The sequence below is a fragment of the Rhinolophus sinicus genome, chromosome 18 (assembly GCF_057876585.1).
Source record: "Rhinolophus sinicus isolate RSI-liver-muscle chromosome 18, RSI-T2T, whole genome shotgun sequence".
NCBI lineage: Eukaryota > Metazoa > Chordata > Mammalia > Chiroptera > Rhinolophidae > Rhinolophus > Rhinolophus sinicus.
In genome coordinates this window covers 30,526,156-30,540,640 of record NC_142518.1, presented here as the reverse complement: position 1 = coordinate 30,540,640, position 14,485 = coordinate 30,526,156, and the positions used below count along the sequence as shown (strand labels likewise).

The following is a 14,485-nucleotide window of genomic DNA, read 5'->3' as shown; positions in this document are numbered from 1 at the left end:
TTTTTTTTTAAAAAAAGATAGTGTCGATGCCTCATTTCAATTGTCTCGTGCCCCAACTTTAATAAGGTATTGAAAGTTGTGACTCATAAACACCGCACTGTCTGCTTTTACTACTGATTGTCTTCATCTGACCTTCCTGTGGGACATGCTGTTTCTGAGGTGTTTGTTCTTCCAGTGTGTGAGACCCTCAGTCTCCACAGGACGGCCTGTTGGTAGCAAATTACCTTGGGCATGGAGGGCCCACCTGCTCCCCAAATCCTGCCTTTCTTGTGGTGAACTTTGGACCTTAATTTCTGTGTTGCTGTCTCCCCTCCCCCAGGTGAGTATAGTGCTGGAAACAAACACGACCCCTTTGAAACCCCGGAGGACAAAGACCTGCCTGTGGAGAAGTACTTCGTGGACAGGCAGCCGGTCATCGAGCCACCCATGGAGCAGGCTGCTGTGGACATGCCGCCTAGCCCCACCCTCCGGCTGGACAGAAAGCGCAAAGTCTCAGGTGACAGCACCCATACTGAGACCACTGTGGAGGAGCTGCCAGAGGATCCTTTGCTGAAAGCCAAGCGGAGACGGGTCTCCAAAGGTGAGCTTGGTCGACTTTGGCTGTCTGCTTAGCGGCCGAAGGTGGACAGGCGAGCACCCACCCTCACCCCAGGGCTCCCTGGGGATGTCACAGGGTGGGGCAGTGGATGTTTCCAGTCCCACCCTAGAACCCTGGGGAAGCCCTCACACCTCCCTCCCCCCAAAACCAGAGTCAGGAAAGATCTTGTGGCCCATATGGCCAAAGACGAATAGGCGCCTCCCAAGACTTGGTGAGACTCTCCAACCAAGACCATGACCACACCCCACCCCTACCCCACCCCCCATTAGTGATGGGTAAGACAGTTTGTTACCCCCTCCCCGGGGGCTTTTTGATTAATTTGTAGTTATTTCTCCATTAGATGACTGGCCTGAGAGGGAAATGACAAACAATTCCTCTAACCACTTAGAAGACCCACATTATAATGAGCTGACCAACCTGAAGGTGTGCATTGAATTAACAGGGCTCCATCCTAAAAAACAACGCCACTTGCTGCACCTTAGAGAACGGTGGGAGCAGCAGGTATCAGCAGCAGAGAGCAAACCTGGCCGGCAGGGCAGGAAGGAAGTGACCCAGGCTATTGAGCCTGAGGTCACTGCCCAAGGCAATAACATCTCTGAAGAGAAACCCGGCAGGAAAAGGGCAGAGGCCAAAGGCAACAGAAGCTGGTCAGAAGAGTCCCTCAAGTCCAGTGACAATGAACAAGGTACACAGAGGCCACTCTGACTGCCTGCCCTACTCCTAGAGGGTGGGGGTCAACCGCCCATGGGAAAAGGCCCTTGAGGGGACCTTAGAAGTGCCATAGAAGTTGAGTGACTACAAGGTGGCAGGCAGCGAGTTCTTTCATGATGCCCTTCCAACCTCCATACTTACTTCTGGAATGAACGGTGAGGAGGGCAGCTGAGAAGAAGGAGCTTGACTTCCTGGGCTGTTTGTCACCCAGCCTATGGCTGGGCAGGACGTCTGGGTGACCCTGGGGGCTTGCCAGTGCACTCATTTCTGCTTCAGGCTGTGTCTGTTCACCAGGTCCTGAGTGCCCAGGACCATCCTTGGGAACGTCCTAAGTACCCAGGGCCAGTGGGGTGGGGATGAGAGAGCACAAGGGGCTGGCTTCTGCCCTCCTGTCCCGGGCCTTTGAAGAAACTTGCCACTTGGTATTTTGTGGGTTAACCTATTTGCCATTTGAATGTGGGATAATTAAAATATTAATGCTTTGAAAACATAATTGGTATATCTTTAAAAACTGAAGCCGCTCCAGTGATCAGTGCTAACAATGGGCTTTTCTCTCCACACTGGCTACAACTGTGTAACGCCTGCTTCTCCCCCTCCCTTCCTCCCCTCACCCACCACCCCCTCTGGATTTAGGCTTGCCTGTGTTCTCGGGCTCTCCGCCCATGAAGAGCCTTTCATCCACCAATGCAAGCGGCAAAAAGCAGACTCAGCCAAGCTGCACACCAGCCTCGAGGCCGCCTGCCAAACATCAGAAAATTAAAGAAAGCCAGAAGACAGATGTGCTGTGCACAGACGAAGAAGAGGATTGCCAGGCTGCCTCCCTGCTGCAGAAATACACCGACAACAGCGAGAAACCATCCGGGAAGAGACTGTGCAAAACCAAGCATTTGATCCCCCAGGAGCCCAGGCGGGGCTTGTCGCTGACAGGGGACTACTACGTGGAGAATGCTGATGGCAAGGTACCTCTGGGCCTGGGCACATCCTGCCTGCCTGCTACTCTGCTTCTGGGGACAAAGCTTTCCTTTTCCTGGACTCCTCCCCCAAATGTCACTCCTCCGTCCTAGGGGGGAACATCTCCTGGGTGGTGGTAAAGTTTCAAACCTGTAAGAAGAAACCTCTACCCCCAACCCCTCATCCCCAAAAGAAGGGAAAACGTGCCTCCCTCCACTGGGTTTGTAGCTGGGGTAAGAGGCGGCTATGAAAGGTGGCCTTAAATGTGTACACTGCCTGATTTTGTGATAGGTGACCGTCCGGAGATTCCGAAAGCGGCTTGAACCCAGTTCCAACTATGATCTGTCACCAGCGAAGCAGGAGCAGAAACCCTTTGACCGTTTGCAGCAACTGCTACCAAGTTCCCAGTCCTCACAGCTGCCACGCTCAAGCTCCCCTCCAGAGGCCACCCAGTCGCGCCCGATGCCCCCAGAAGCACGGAGACTTATTGTCAATAAAAATGCCGGCGAGACCCTCCTGCAGCGTGCTGCCCGGCTTGGCTATGAGGTGAGTGTCCTTGGGGGTGCCCTGGATTCAGAAACCACAGGCCATTGCTCCTTGAGGTTGAGGGGGGCACTGGGCAGAGACGAGACTCAGAGCCCAGCCCCCTCCACTTGAGGGGGCTGGGCTGGGTATCCCACAGGATGTTTGTGTTAGCCCCACTCCATTGCCTTCTCTTTGGTGGCTTGTTCAATCGCGGTGTGAAAAGAAAGGCCTCTCTGATGTTCAGTTCGTGTTCAGGCAGGTAGGCTGCTTGGCACCCTCCCATCTCGCTCACTTATCTCTGATATAAAATCTGACATAACCCAGGGCTTGGCGACTGGGGGAATTTTAATGAGCCCTTTGGATTCTGATTAGCAAGGGGGAGAGAAGTTGTTAGCTCTATTTTGGGTTGTGGACAGGAAATGTCTGTGCAGGTAGGAAGGGGTCGGGGGAAGGACCTGAGCCGTCTTTTTCTGCGAGGGCAAGGGAACCTGAGGACTGGGGGAGGCGGTGGGGACTCAGGCTTTGCCCCAAACTCACTGCCCTTGGCCACATATCCCCACCGAGCATTGCCGATAACAATAGCCTATATTGCTGTAGCAATATAGATGGAAAGATCGCTTATATTTTTCTAAGCCTGTATGATCTAATGTAACTCATTTCACCCTTTCCACATCTTCGTGTGGTAATAACTAGTATTATCCCACTTTCAGATGAGGAAACTGAGCACCAGAGGGGTTAAATGATGACTTGTACAGGTAGCAATCCAGCAGTCTGGCTCCAAAGCCCAGCCCCCCCACCTTCCCACCCCTCCTCCACCCCACTCCTCTCCCAGACTGGCTCACATTGCAATTGCCCTTTGTACAGTTCCAAACCTCTGTGAGATAGATTACTCCCTCTGCCCCGTGCAGCTCCCCCACCACGCTTGTCAGTTGAAATTGTGATGTAATAGCCCATAGGGCAAAGGCATTTTTTTATGCTGGCATCAGCCCTCTGGGAGTTGAATGGTGAAAATAAAATGCGGCTGAGCAGGCTGAGTGTGGAGGTGTGGATGAGTGCCTGGGTGGCAGGACTCATGCTGGCACGGGCTCGGCTGAGGGCTCATAGGATTTGTCCAGAGCGCTGGCTCCCACAGCCTGGCCAGCACTGTGCCACTGTCCATTATGCAGTAAGCCTTTCATGGTGTGACTGCCTCCACCCCTGAGGCATGACTGTGTGGGTGGGAAGTTGGAAGCCCGAGTGCTTTCTTAGTTTGGGAGTATTTTTGTTTGTTGGTGGTGCTGTTTTGTGTCAACGTGTCCCTTCTGGAGATCTCTGGATTACCTGAAGAGAACTCTGGAAGATTTGGTAGTTAACTCATGAAATCCAAGTGGCAGCCGGTTGGCTTCCCATGACCTAAGAGCAGTAGATGTTGCATGTGGCACTGAGCTAGACCCCTCATGCCAAGCGTTCGCTAGTCGTGGTTTGCTAGTCATGGTTGAGAAAATGGACTGTGCTTCCAGGAGACACTGGAGATGAGGGGATGGGGGGCCAGGAGGGTGGACTGTGGGGTTCCTGGCCTCACCATTGATCGTGGCATCTTTTCCACCCATGTCTCTTTGGGACCAGAGATCTCAACAGATTCTTGTCGGCCCTCTCAGGGAGTTTCCCTTTTGGTTTGCATAGAGCCAGTGGGTCTGAGGCCTGGACCAAGGAGCACTTGATCCATCTTTTTATAGGCTACCAGGCCTTTCGTGGCGCACAGGAAGCCTTAGGAATGTTTATGTCAGGACAACTGCTTTTTTCCCCCCCTTCAAATGTAAAGTTTAATACACAAATTGCACAGGTCACCAGTTTTGATGCTGAACATTTAACTACTGAATGAAAGCTTTCAATTTTGAACCCAACTTTCTAGGATTTCTTTAGGCAGAATTTAAACTGTCAGGATGATGGCCGGTCAGGAGATGTGGCAATTTAAACCTTTTAAAGTTGAAGGACAATTTGCTTAACCCGGTGAAGGGGTAAAGGTGTGGCTTGAATGCACACGTCTGGGAGGGCTCTCCTAAAGTTAGTCTTTCCTTGTTATTTTCTGCTTAGCTAACGATACCATGTGCAGTAAAAAGGCTGTCTGAGCTTTACGTCGTGTTAATCTGATTCTTGAGGTTTAGAAACACCCTCTGTGTTAAATGGATGACTTGCATGGCCAGAGACACGCAAACCTTTCCCTTCCAGTAAAAAGGCTTCTGTTTCTTAGGCTAAAAGGCCAGTCTGCAACCACATGCTTGTGCGTTTAGTGGTGATGGTTAAATTTTCTATGAATTGAATAAATCATGTTTTAAAAAAGTTAATGAGGCATTTAATTAATTAACAATGTCGGGTTTATGGCCTTTATGGTTACATTTTGTGGTTAATGGCATTCGGCTTATAGCCGCTTAACAGAGAACTGTCCAACAAAAACAGTTTGATTTTGTTTGGGAATGGGTGGGCTGCCCTTCAAACACTCCCATTTCTAGCGTAGAAAATAAACCCAGAAATGTATTGGGTAGACAGACTTGGCTGGCCCCTTAACCATTCTGTCCAACTGTTGGTGACAGTGATTGCCATCCGTTTAGAGGCCATCGCCCTCACAGCCAGGAGAGCCTAGTTAGCCCACTTGACTCCAACAGAGAGGGCCGGTGGGGTACTTGTCACAGCTGGATTGCATCTCTAGCTGTGGCCCTCTAGGGCCTTTTGAATCTTTCCAGCTGCCCAGGTACCAAAAGACTTGAGTTCTAGGTCTAGTGCTTCACGTTAATTGAACTTGGGCTTAACCTCTCTGGGCCTCAGTTTCCCCAGGTGTTGAATGAGAACGGTACCACCTTCCCTTCCTGATATCTCATAGGTTACTGTGGGATAACAGAAGACATACTCATTTGGGAAAATGAGAAGTGCTATGTAAATAGTGGTATCAACGTGGCTGAGTTAGCACAGCCCATGGCAAAATGTCTGACCTGGCTGTGGGTTGCTACTGCCTCTGTCACCGTCCTCCAGGAAAAGAGTTGGCTTACCCATCAGCTTTGCCGTCCTTTCATTTCTAGGTACCCTCTAATCAGCCCTAGTAGCGATGAAGGTTTCCAGGTGAAGGCCATAATTGTCAGCAAATAAACCCTGGGTTGACAGGACACCAGGCAGGCCGCTGGGACCCGGGTAAATTGATCTGTGCACAGCAATCGGTGGTGCTCAGACCTGATCCCAGAGCCACGTGATGGGGCCTCTCCCGGGCTGGGGTACACAACTCATTAGCTTGCAGCCATCCACTCGAGTCTGGCTAGTGAGGGCCTGCTAAAAGAGCAGCAGCTTCATGCGGTATCCTGGATACCAGGGCTTGGGGCAGGTGGCCTGGGAGCCCAGAGGATTGTGGGCTTTCTGGCAGGTTAGGATCTGAACGAAGAAACACATCTGTGGGCATGCCTTCTCCCTTCCTCCTGTTTCAGAAGGGAACTGCCCCAGTGACCTGAAGCAACAGGGCACCGATGGCCAAGTTGACTAGCATGCAACATTAGGTTCACAGGGTGAGTGTATGGAACATTCTAGTTAGCTCTCAAGTGAGTGGTCATCTGTGATTGACGTGTCCTCGAAAGATCATTAAAAGGTTTTTCAGAACCCACCTCAACATCTGTGGGTAAATAGAATGACCCCTATTTTAGGTGTAACAGGTTGAGTTATTTAAGAGTTGTCACAGGGCTGCCTGCTCTGACCCTCTGCAGCTTTCCCTGACCAAGTGGAGTTTGTGTTGGGCCACCTGCAGACTCTGCCTACCCCGGTTCTCAGAACCTGACAGCTCTGCTGGGCATGACTTGTAGGAAAAGAGAAAAGCGTGTTTTTTGGTGGCAAATGCTGTTCTATGTGTTTGAAAATTTTCTTAATCAACGTAATAAAACATTGAATAAAATACTGCTCTGCTTAGTGAGAGCATTTCATATTAATATTTTTACACGCCAAAGAAGTAAGATTAATACAGTGACTGTAATGCAACCTGTTGACACAGAACACCTTCCAAAAAGGGGCAAGAGTGGACTTCTTTTATTTAGTTTTTGAAATGTGTAGGTTGAAGTATCTGGTATATCAGATCCCTGTCATTAACTTAAGTAAATATGAAAATGTTACTGATTGGGGGGGGATGAGGAAAAAATAGAGGGTGGGGTTATTTGAAGCGTTTTGTGTCGTTTCTTGTTGATGTATGTGGTTCAAAGAGAGAACCTCTCTTTTACTCTACTTAACAAACTCTACTGTACAAACAGGAGCATTTGTGCCCCAGGCTCTATTTTGGGGTCTTCACAAGGGTGTGAGGACCTGGGTATCCCTCCCTCCCTAAGTTCAGGAATGTTCTCCAGCTGATTTAATCTCTCCTTATGCATCAGTCATCCATACTTGTATCTAAACTCACGTTGTCATCCACTACCACCTGCTGAATGGACCCATCGAGTGAGAATGTTCTCTGTACTTGTCTGTGTTATCTAAGATGTTAGCAGCCGGACACCTCTGTGCTGGCCATGCCCGGCTCTGGGCTGAGGGCTTTTCTATCTAATTTGCATCCGCTCAGCCACCTTATAGAGCTTCTGTTATTCTCCAGTCTCACAGAAGAAGAAAATGGACACTTGGAGAAGTTCAAGGGTAACTGACCCAGGGCCAGACTGCTGGGGCAGCAGAGCCAGGTTTCACATATAGTCACCAGCTTGTGGAGCCCAGATGACACTGTCTCCATCAACAAGCCACTCACACATGCTCTTGCCCTCTCACCAAGACATCCACCACCTGCCTGTGCCATAGTGCGCTCTCAGGCCCAAGGATGTAGGTCTTCGGAAGGCGCTATGGAGTGGTCACAATTAAAAGGTTCATTGTGTGGTAGTCTGATGGCATCCCTCTCATCCCCTGCCCACAGGAGGTGGTCTTGTACTGCCTGGAGAATAAGATTTGTGACGTGAACCATCGAGACAACGCCGGATACTGTGCTCTGCATGAAGCTTGTGCTAGGGGGTGGCTGAACATCGTACGACACCTTCTTGAATATGGCGCTGACGTCAACTGCAGTGCCCAAGATGGAACCAGGTCAGTGGTGGGTCTTGGCTGTCAGCCTCACCCTGCTGACAGGTAGTGGTTCTCTGGGTATGTGGGAAACCCCAGAAGGAAGAACAGAGTGACATGAAAGCACATTGATGGTGGAGTCCTCTAAAATGGAATCGACCAGACCTTTCTGGCAAATTTAGACAGAACTTTAAACATTTGCAATGCTCCCAGGGACAGAAGTCCCTGAAAATGTTGAGCCTGCCTGAATAATTGAGGATGTTGCCTTTTAAGACCCTGGACTCCTCACCAGCATCTATTAAGTCACAGTATTTAAAATATATGGGAGCCAACAGGACCAACTGCAGCTGACTTGGTAGGGCCTGCCTTGCCCACCCACATCCCCTGGGCCTGGCCCCACCCTGTCCTTGACCTCGGTTTGCGGATCAGAGGCTGGGTCTGAGTTAGCCAGATGTCTTCCGGGTTGTGTGGGTGGGGTGCTACCAGGAGGCGGGATGTTAGGCCTTACCTGACAGTCATACCATTAGTAACACTGTGGTTCTGGTCCAGAGGGTTGATCATTGATCTCTAAGCACTGGGGTCTGGCTTTCAGGAGCGGCCCCACTTCGCACCTAGTTTCTTTTTAAAATGGAGTAGGCGCTTTTTTTTTTTTTTTTTTTAATTGGCTTCCATAATGGTGGGGGTTTTCCCCTTGTAAGTTATCTTACCTACTCCAGTTCATTGAAAACGATTTCATTTTGGCTTGTGTTCCTCTGTAGGCCCTGGATTAAGATAAATATGCACTTGAGAATTAGGCCTGAAATAGTAAACACTTAGGTGTTGCTTGACCTTGGGCCATTCACTGCCTCAGTTTCCCTATCTGGAATGACAGTGACCGTACCTGCCTCCTCAGTGAAACATTACTCCTAGGCGGCTTGGCATGCACATGCCTAATTCTGCCTATTGTTAGACGTAAGCATTTTGTGCACAAGTTGAATCCCTCTGTGTGTGTCTCCTAGGCCTCTCCACGATGCTGTCGAGAACGATCACTTGGAAATTGTCCGCTTGCTCCTCTCCTATGGTGCTGACCCTACTTTGGCTACATACTCAGGTAGAACCATCATGAAAATGACCCACAGCGAACTTATGGAAAAGTTTTTAACAGGTATGACAAAGTTCAAGAAACAGTCTTATTCAAACATCTAGATGGTGACTTCGCACACTTCCCAGCCAAAGAATGCCACAACTCACTGGGCCCACTCTTGTTTACCTTAAGTTCCACTGACTGGGAAAAGCAGCGTAAAGTTAGTCTATCAAAGAAGAGATCCATACTTTTTTTTGCCTGTGAGGACTGAAAAGACTCATAGTTTGCCAGTCTAGATTTTGTTTTGGTGGGCTAGGGTGGTTCCTCCATCAAGAGGGCAGGCGAACAGCTATGTAGGTTTTGGTCAGATATGGCAGAGAATGGTGTTGGAAAATGCACAAAGGGAGTGTCATGGGGTGAACAGGAAGTGAGATGCCCCCTAACTCTGCCAGCATTAGATTCTCACTAGCAGGTTTTATTTTGTTTTTGTCTTTCTAGATTACTTAAATGACCTACAGGGTCGCAGTGACGATGACTCCGGTGGCTTCTGGGAGTTCTACGGCAGTTCCGTGTGTGGTGAGCACCATTGCTCTTTTAGTTGAAGGGGAAGTGAATGAGTTACAGAATATGTTATAGAATGTATCTCCCTGGTGTGGGTGAGGCATGGCGGGTGGTGGCTCTGGAAGTGGGGCTCAGTTGGGCAAGAATCTTTAAAGGGTCCTTTTCAAGATTTTTGGGGGCGGGGGAACAGGACTTTATTGGGGAACAGTGTGTACTTCCAGGACTTTTTTTCCAAGTCAAGTTGTTGTCCTTTCAGTCTTAGTTGTGGAGGGCGCAGCTCAGCTCCAGGTCCAGTTTCTGTTGCTAGTTGCAGGGGGCACAGCCCACCATCCCTTGCGGGAGTCGAACCGGCAACCTTGTGGTTGAGAGCCCGTGCTCCAACCAACTGAGCCATCTGGGAGCTCAGCGGCAGCTCAGCTCAAGGTGCCGTGTTCAATCTTAGTTGCAGGGGGCGAAGCCCACCATCCCTTGCGGGACTCGGAGAGCCCACTGGCCCATGTGGGAATCGAACCGGCAGCCTTCGGAGCTAGGAGCATGGAGGAGCTCCAAACGCCTGAGCCACCGGGCCAACCCAAGGGTCCTTTTTTGACAACAGCTAACGTCTTGCTGTGGCTTACTGATTCCTTTCTCTCTTCCTTGTTTGCCTTCCATTAGAACCAGATGATGAAAGCGGATATGATGTGTTAGCAAACCCCCCAGGGCCAGAGGACCAGGATGACGACGATGAGGCATACAGCGATGTGTTTGAATTTGAATTTTCAGAAACCCCTCTCTTACCATGTTACAACATCCAAGTGTCCGTTGCTCAGGGGTGAGTTTGGCTGTCATGTGGTTGAGAACTAACTCAGCTGCTCTTGGGGTGGCAGAAGTTAGAAATCCCTTGAAGTAGATGAGGATGGGCGGGTGAATGAATGCCTGTGTGTCCATGGAATGCAGTGGATCTTTTCCAGAAAAGGTGTAAAGAGTTCGCAGCTTGGATCCTTCAGTCACTAACATCTTTGGGAAGGGGTCCTTCCTAGGAGCCTCTTCCCCACAGGCCACCACAGGAGCCTTCCAAGGCACTTGAGGTCTGTTGGACTATATTGATAGTATAACCCCTTCTCGTAGAAGATTAAGAAAAGCATTACATGGCACCTGGAATCTTCTGTGTTGTCAGATTTGGTTAGATCCAGTCTGGCTCCATGGTTGGGCCACTGCGCCCCTGTGACCAAGGCCTTGAGGTATACATGTCAGGAGACCGGGTTGTGCTGTGTTGACCACAGCGCTTAATGAGTAACATCCTCCTTGGGCTCTGAGGCTATAAACGTGGGTGTCGTCACTGTGACATTTTATTAGTGATAGACACCGTCGAGTGTGGCAAGGGTGTATGTCAGGAATGTAATGCCTTGTCAAAATCATTGAGGGCTTGGGGTGGAGGTGTGGGAAAGGAAAAGAGCCAGCTAGCCTTCTGTGTTTATAATCCTCTATTAGTGAGCTGCGGAGAAGAAAAGAGATAAAAGAGGTGATTGTGATGACTGGCTGGGCTGCAGACTGGCTTTCCCCAGTGACTAGAGTGGGGCACTCACTTGGAGAGGGGTGGCTCGAGCCGAGTGGGCAAGTCATTACCTGTCGGTTTCCGTCAGCACCGGCAGCACTGAGGGCAGCCTGTAATGTGTCTCGTTCAGAGGTGTTACTTCTGCTTCTGGCTAAGGTGGTTGGTCCTCCCTAGGTGGATGGTTTCTTAATAAGTCCAGATGAGTCCACAGTTCCCACCGCTAGAAGCAGATTGCTCTAGGTATGGTGAGAAATGGTGGGGGGAGGCGTGTCAAAGCAGAAGTAAATGGCCCTTGTTTCAGCCGGGGACAGCTTTAGCTTGTTGGAGTGGAATTTAATAGTCAGGAGCACTTTTAATTTTCCCAGAAACTTGAACCACTTTCCTTTTATCTTTTGTAGGCCTCGAAACTGGCTGTTGCTTTCAGATGTGCTTAAGAAATTGAAAATGTCCTCCCGTATATTCCGCTGCAATTTCCCAAATGTGGAAATTGTCACCATTGCAGAGGCGGAGTTTTACCGGCAAGTTTCAGCAAGTCTCTTGTTCTCTTGCTCCAAAGACCTGGAAGCCTTTAACCCTGAAAGCAAGGAGCTTTTGGATCTGGTAGAGTTCACTAGTGAGCTTCAGACTCTGCTGGGCTCGACCGTGGAGTGGCTACACCCCAGTGACGTGGTCACCGACGACTACTGGTGAGCTCACCAGGCCCACCATGTATAGTGTGTTATACTGTTAATCCTTGTGCATATGTGTCATAATACGGCTATTTCTGTAAAGAAAGGACACTATTACATATGAAAATATCTCTTCTTTATATAAGAGAAATGACTCCAGTCGGAAGGACTTAGAAACATGTTTTTGTTTTTTTTTCTTTTTAAACTTTTAAGTCAGTTTTTACGAAGTTGTTATAATGTTTCTTTACTTTTCAGTGCACACACGCTTCGGGATATGTTTGTTTTTACTTGGAATATTTGTTTCTTTTCTTTTTTTAAGGAAAAAAATGAGGAAAAGGAGCTCCACACTTTGACTTAATTTCATACAAAGCTCTGATGACAGAGACCGTAACTATTTAGAGTGTGGTCGGTCGGAACTGTGTGGTTGGTTTCGGGGAGTGAATTCGGTGAAGGCACTTGGCGACGTTGTAACTTTATGTTTTGTTTACAGAGTACCTGCTCTGGCCAGGTAAATGCTATTGGATGTAATCCAGTAGCGTGTAATATAAATTCAAACCATATCCACACACAACAACTAATTGTATGAAACTTTTATATCCTAATTTAAAGCTGTGAAATTAGTTTTCACGCATCAACCCGGATTGTTTATATGTTTAAACATTTTATGCTCTTATTTAAAGAAGACTTTGAGCTATTTTTTTCTGTACCCTGTAAAATATTGAAAACTAACATAATATGTTGAGGTTGCTTGAAAATGTACATAAAACTAAAATTTTCTGAACTGTGTGTTTATGTTTGAAATCTGTGTTTTAACTTTGTAAGTAAATTCTCTGCCTTTGTATTTATATTTTACAAAAATTTTCTTAAAAGGCAATAAACCTGTTGAGGAAAGGAGAATATCGAAGTACGTTGTATCCTATGTATTCCTAAAACATTGTCACTCATTTCTTTAAAGTGATGTTGATGGTCATAGTCGCTATGAACCAAAGCAGATGGAGGATTTCAGGGGAATTGTACTCAAAATACAATTTGGAGTGCCATCTTGAAAGCTCCATTTGTGGACGTGTATAGTGATGTCTCTCAGATCCTGCCTGATCTTCCTTCCCCATCTCCTTTGAAGCCCTAATAGGCTGTCACATTGCATTTGGCCTTGACGGACTGCAATAGCTCCATTATGGCCAACCCTATCTTTAGGAGTGCTTTTCCAGAAACGAGGTTTTCATTGTGTCACCTCTCCTTCCAGACCCCCTATTTTTGTGTTACTTTTTAGGTCAAGTCCAAACTTACCTGACCCAATAGTCAAGGCCTGTACCTTTGACCACTTTGCTTCTCCACTGCTTTTATTTTCCAGCAGTATCCATGTCACTGTCAGTTGGCCCTTAATTTCTGTGCCACATCCTTTTATGTCCTTCCTTCATTGCAGAGGCTAGAAAGCTGAAAACTACTAGATTCCCTTGCAGCTAGGAATCTGAGTGTCTGTTCAGTTTGGAAGTCAGAGTGAGGTAGAGGCATCTTCTTGCTCTAGTGGCTGCTGATAAGACAGGTCAGGGAAACATCCTGGCCAGTTGGAGTGACTAGACCAGACTTCCAACTTTGGTTCTTTAGCTTTGTGGGTGATGAGAAGCAGTAGTGGTCATGGCAACAGCATTCTGATGCCTGAATGACAACCTCAGCTGATTGCTCTTGAACCCAGTGGTTGCAGTGTCTAATTTTTTGTATCAAATTCATTTGTGCTCAGAATGCATTGAGTGCTTTCCACACCTGCATTGTACCCTGAGTACACCAAGGCAGAGTAGATGGAAGGGGACTCTGGGGTCAGGGAAGAGGCTGTGGTGACAGTGTACTTGAGTGGGGTCTTGAAGTATGTGGAGGGGAGGGGTCAGCAAACTATGGCCTGGCAGGTGGAAAAGCCAGGCATAGTTGGGAATGGGAAAATCCAGCAGTCAGATAACCTGGTATGTGGAATGAGAGAGGGAGGCCGTTTTGGGGGAAGATTTGGGGGTTAACCAAATGAAGTTTGGGATATATTCTAAAACACAAAAGGCAGCCAACAAGTGTTTTTGAACTATTGATTTATCCTATTGTAAAAAGAGTACACTTTTACTGTAAAAATCACAAAACAAAAAATGAATTCAAGCATTTGGAAATAGAGGCTCGTTGCCATCCCAAGCCAACCTTTCCTCCCACCTCCACTCTGGAGTGAAAACCACGGTTTATAGTTTGCTGAATTTTTGTTTTTTAGGCAGTCACCTCAGGTAGCAGGTGGGAGTGATGGAATAAACAAAGCAAATAGGAAGACCGGTAAAACAGATCTGCGAAAATGATTTAAGCAAAAGAGGCCAGGTGAGGCTAAATTACTATGTAGACAACAAGTAGAGCCCAAATTAAAGCAAAGACTCACTCCAAGATATTCAGCTCTTTGTATTTGTATTTGGGCTGGAGGCAAAGGGAGGGCCCAAGGCCAACTGAGGTTTCATCCTGGGTGAAGGTTCTTTGAATTCAGCCAAGAAAACAGGTGGACGCCACAGGTTTAAGGGGTGCAGGCAGAGTAATGAGCTTGGTTTAGGAGACCTTTAAGGTTGTGGCTCATGCAGTTGGAGGAGCTTTTAGAGTTAGAAAGAACGTTTATTGTAAGCGTCATCAGGATGTTTGAAAACATGGATAAAGAAGAACTAAAGAACTGACTGACTCAGGGTATAGATAAGATGACCATGACCTAGAGAAGTTTGTGTGTCATGGAACTCCCTATGGGTAGAGACGAGATACCACTGGTGTACAAGCACCCCCACCCCCACAGTGGGAATAAAGGGAGCGCAGGTAGATCACTTCACTCC

At 48.1% G+C, this 14,485-nt stretch overlaps 1 protein-coding gene across 10 annotated transcripts in view; it reads left to right on the top strand.

Moving 5' to 3' along the window:
• Positions 1–12,548, top strand: part of BCOR (BCL6 corepressor) — a 113,631-nt gene extending 101,083 nt beyond the window's left edge. For 8 of the 10 annotated variants that reach the window (XM_019747884.3, XM_074323206.2, XM_088795260.1 and 5 more), the window contains 9 exons: positions 320–580; positions 939–1,283; positions 1,943–2,268; positions 2,552–2,806; positions 7,683–7,849; positions 8,824–8,969; positions 9,387–9,464; positions 10,104–10,260; positions 11,382–12,548. In XM_019747884.3, coding sequence (XP_019603443.1) covers positions 320–580; positions 939–1,283; positions 1,943–2,268; positions 2,552–2,806; positions 7,683–7,849; positions 8,824–8,969; positions 9,387–9,464; positions 10,104–10,260; positions 11,382–11,673 — 2,027 coding nt within the window. In that variant the 3' untranslated portion in view covers positions 11,674–12,548. The remainder of the gene's footprint in view (positions 1–319; positions 581–938; positions 1,284–1,942; positions 2,269–2,551; positions 2,807–7,682; positions 7,850–8,823; positions 8,970–9,386; positions 9,465–10,103; positions 10,261–11,381) is intronic. The other 2 variants (XM_074323210.2, XM_074323211.2) reach the window with 1 other exon arrangement.
• Positions 12,549–14,485: the final 1,937 nt, after the last annotated feature.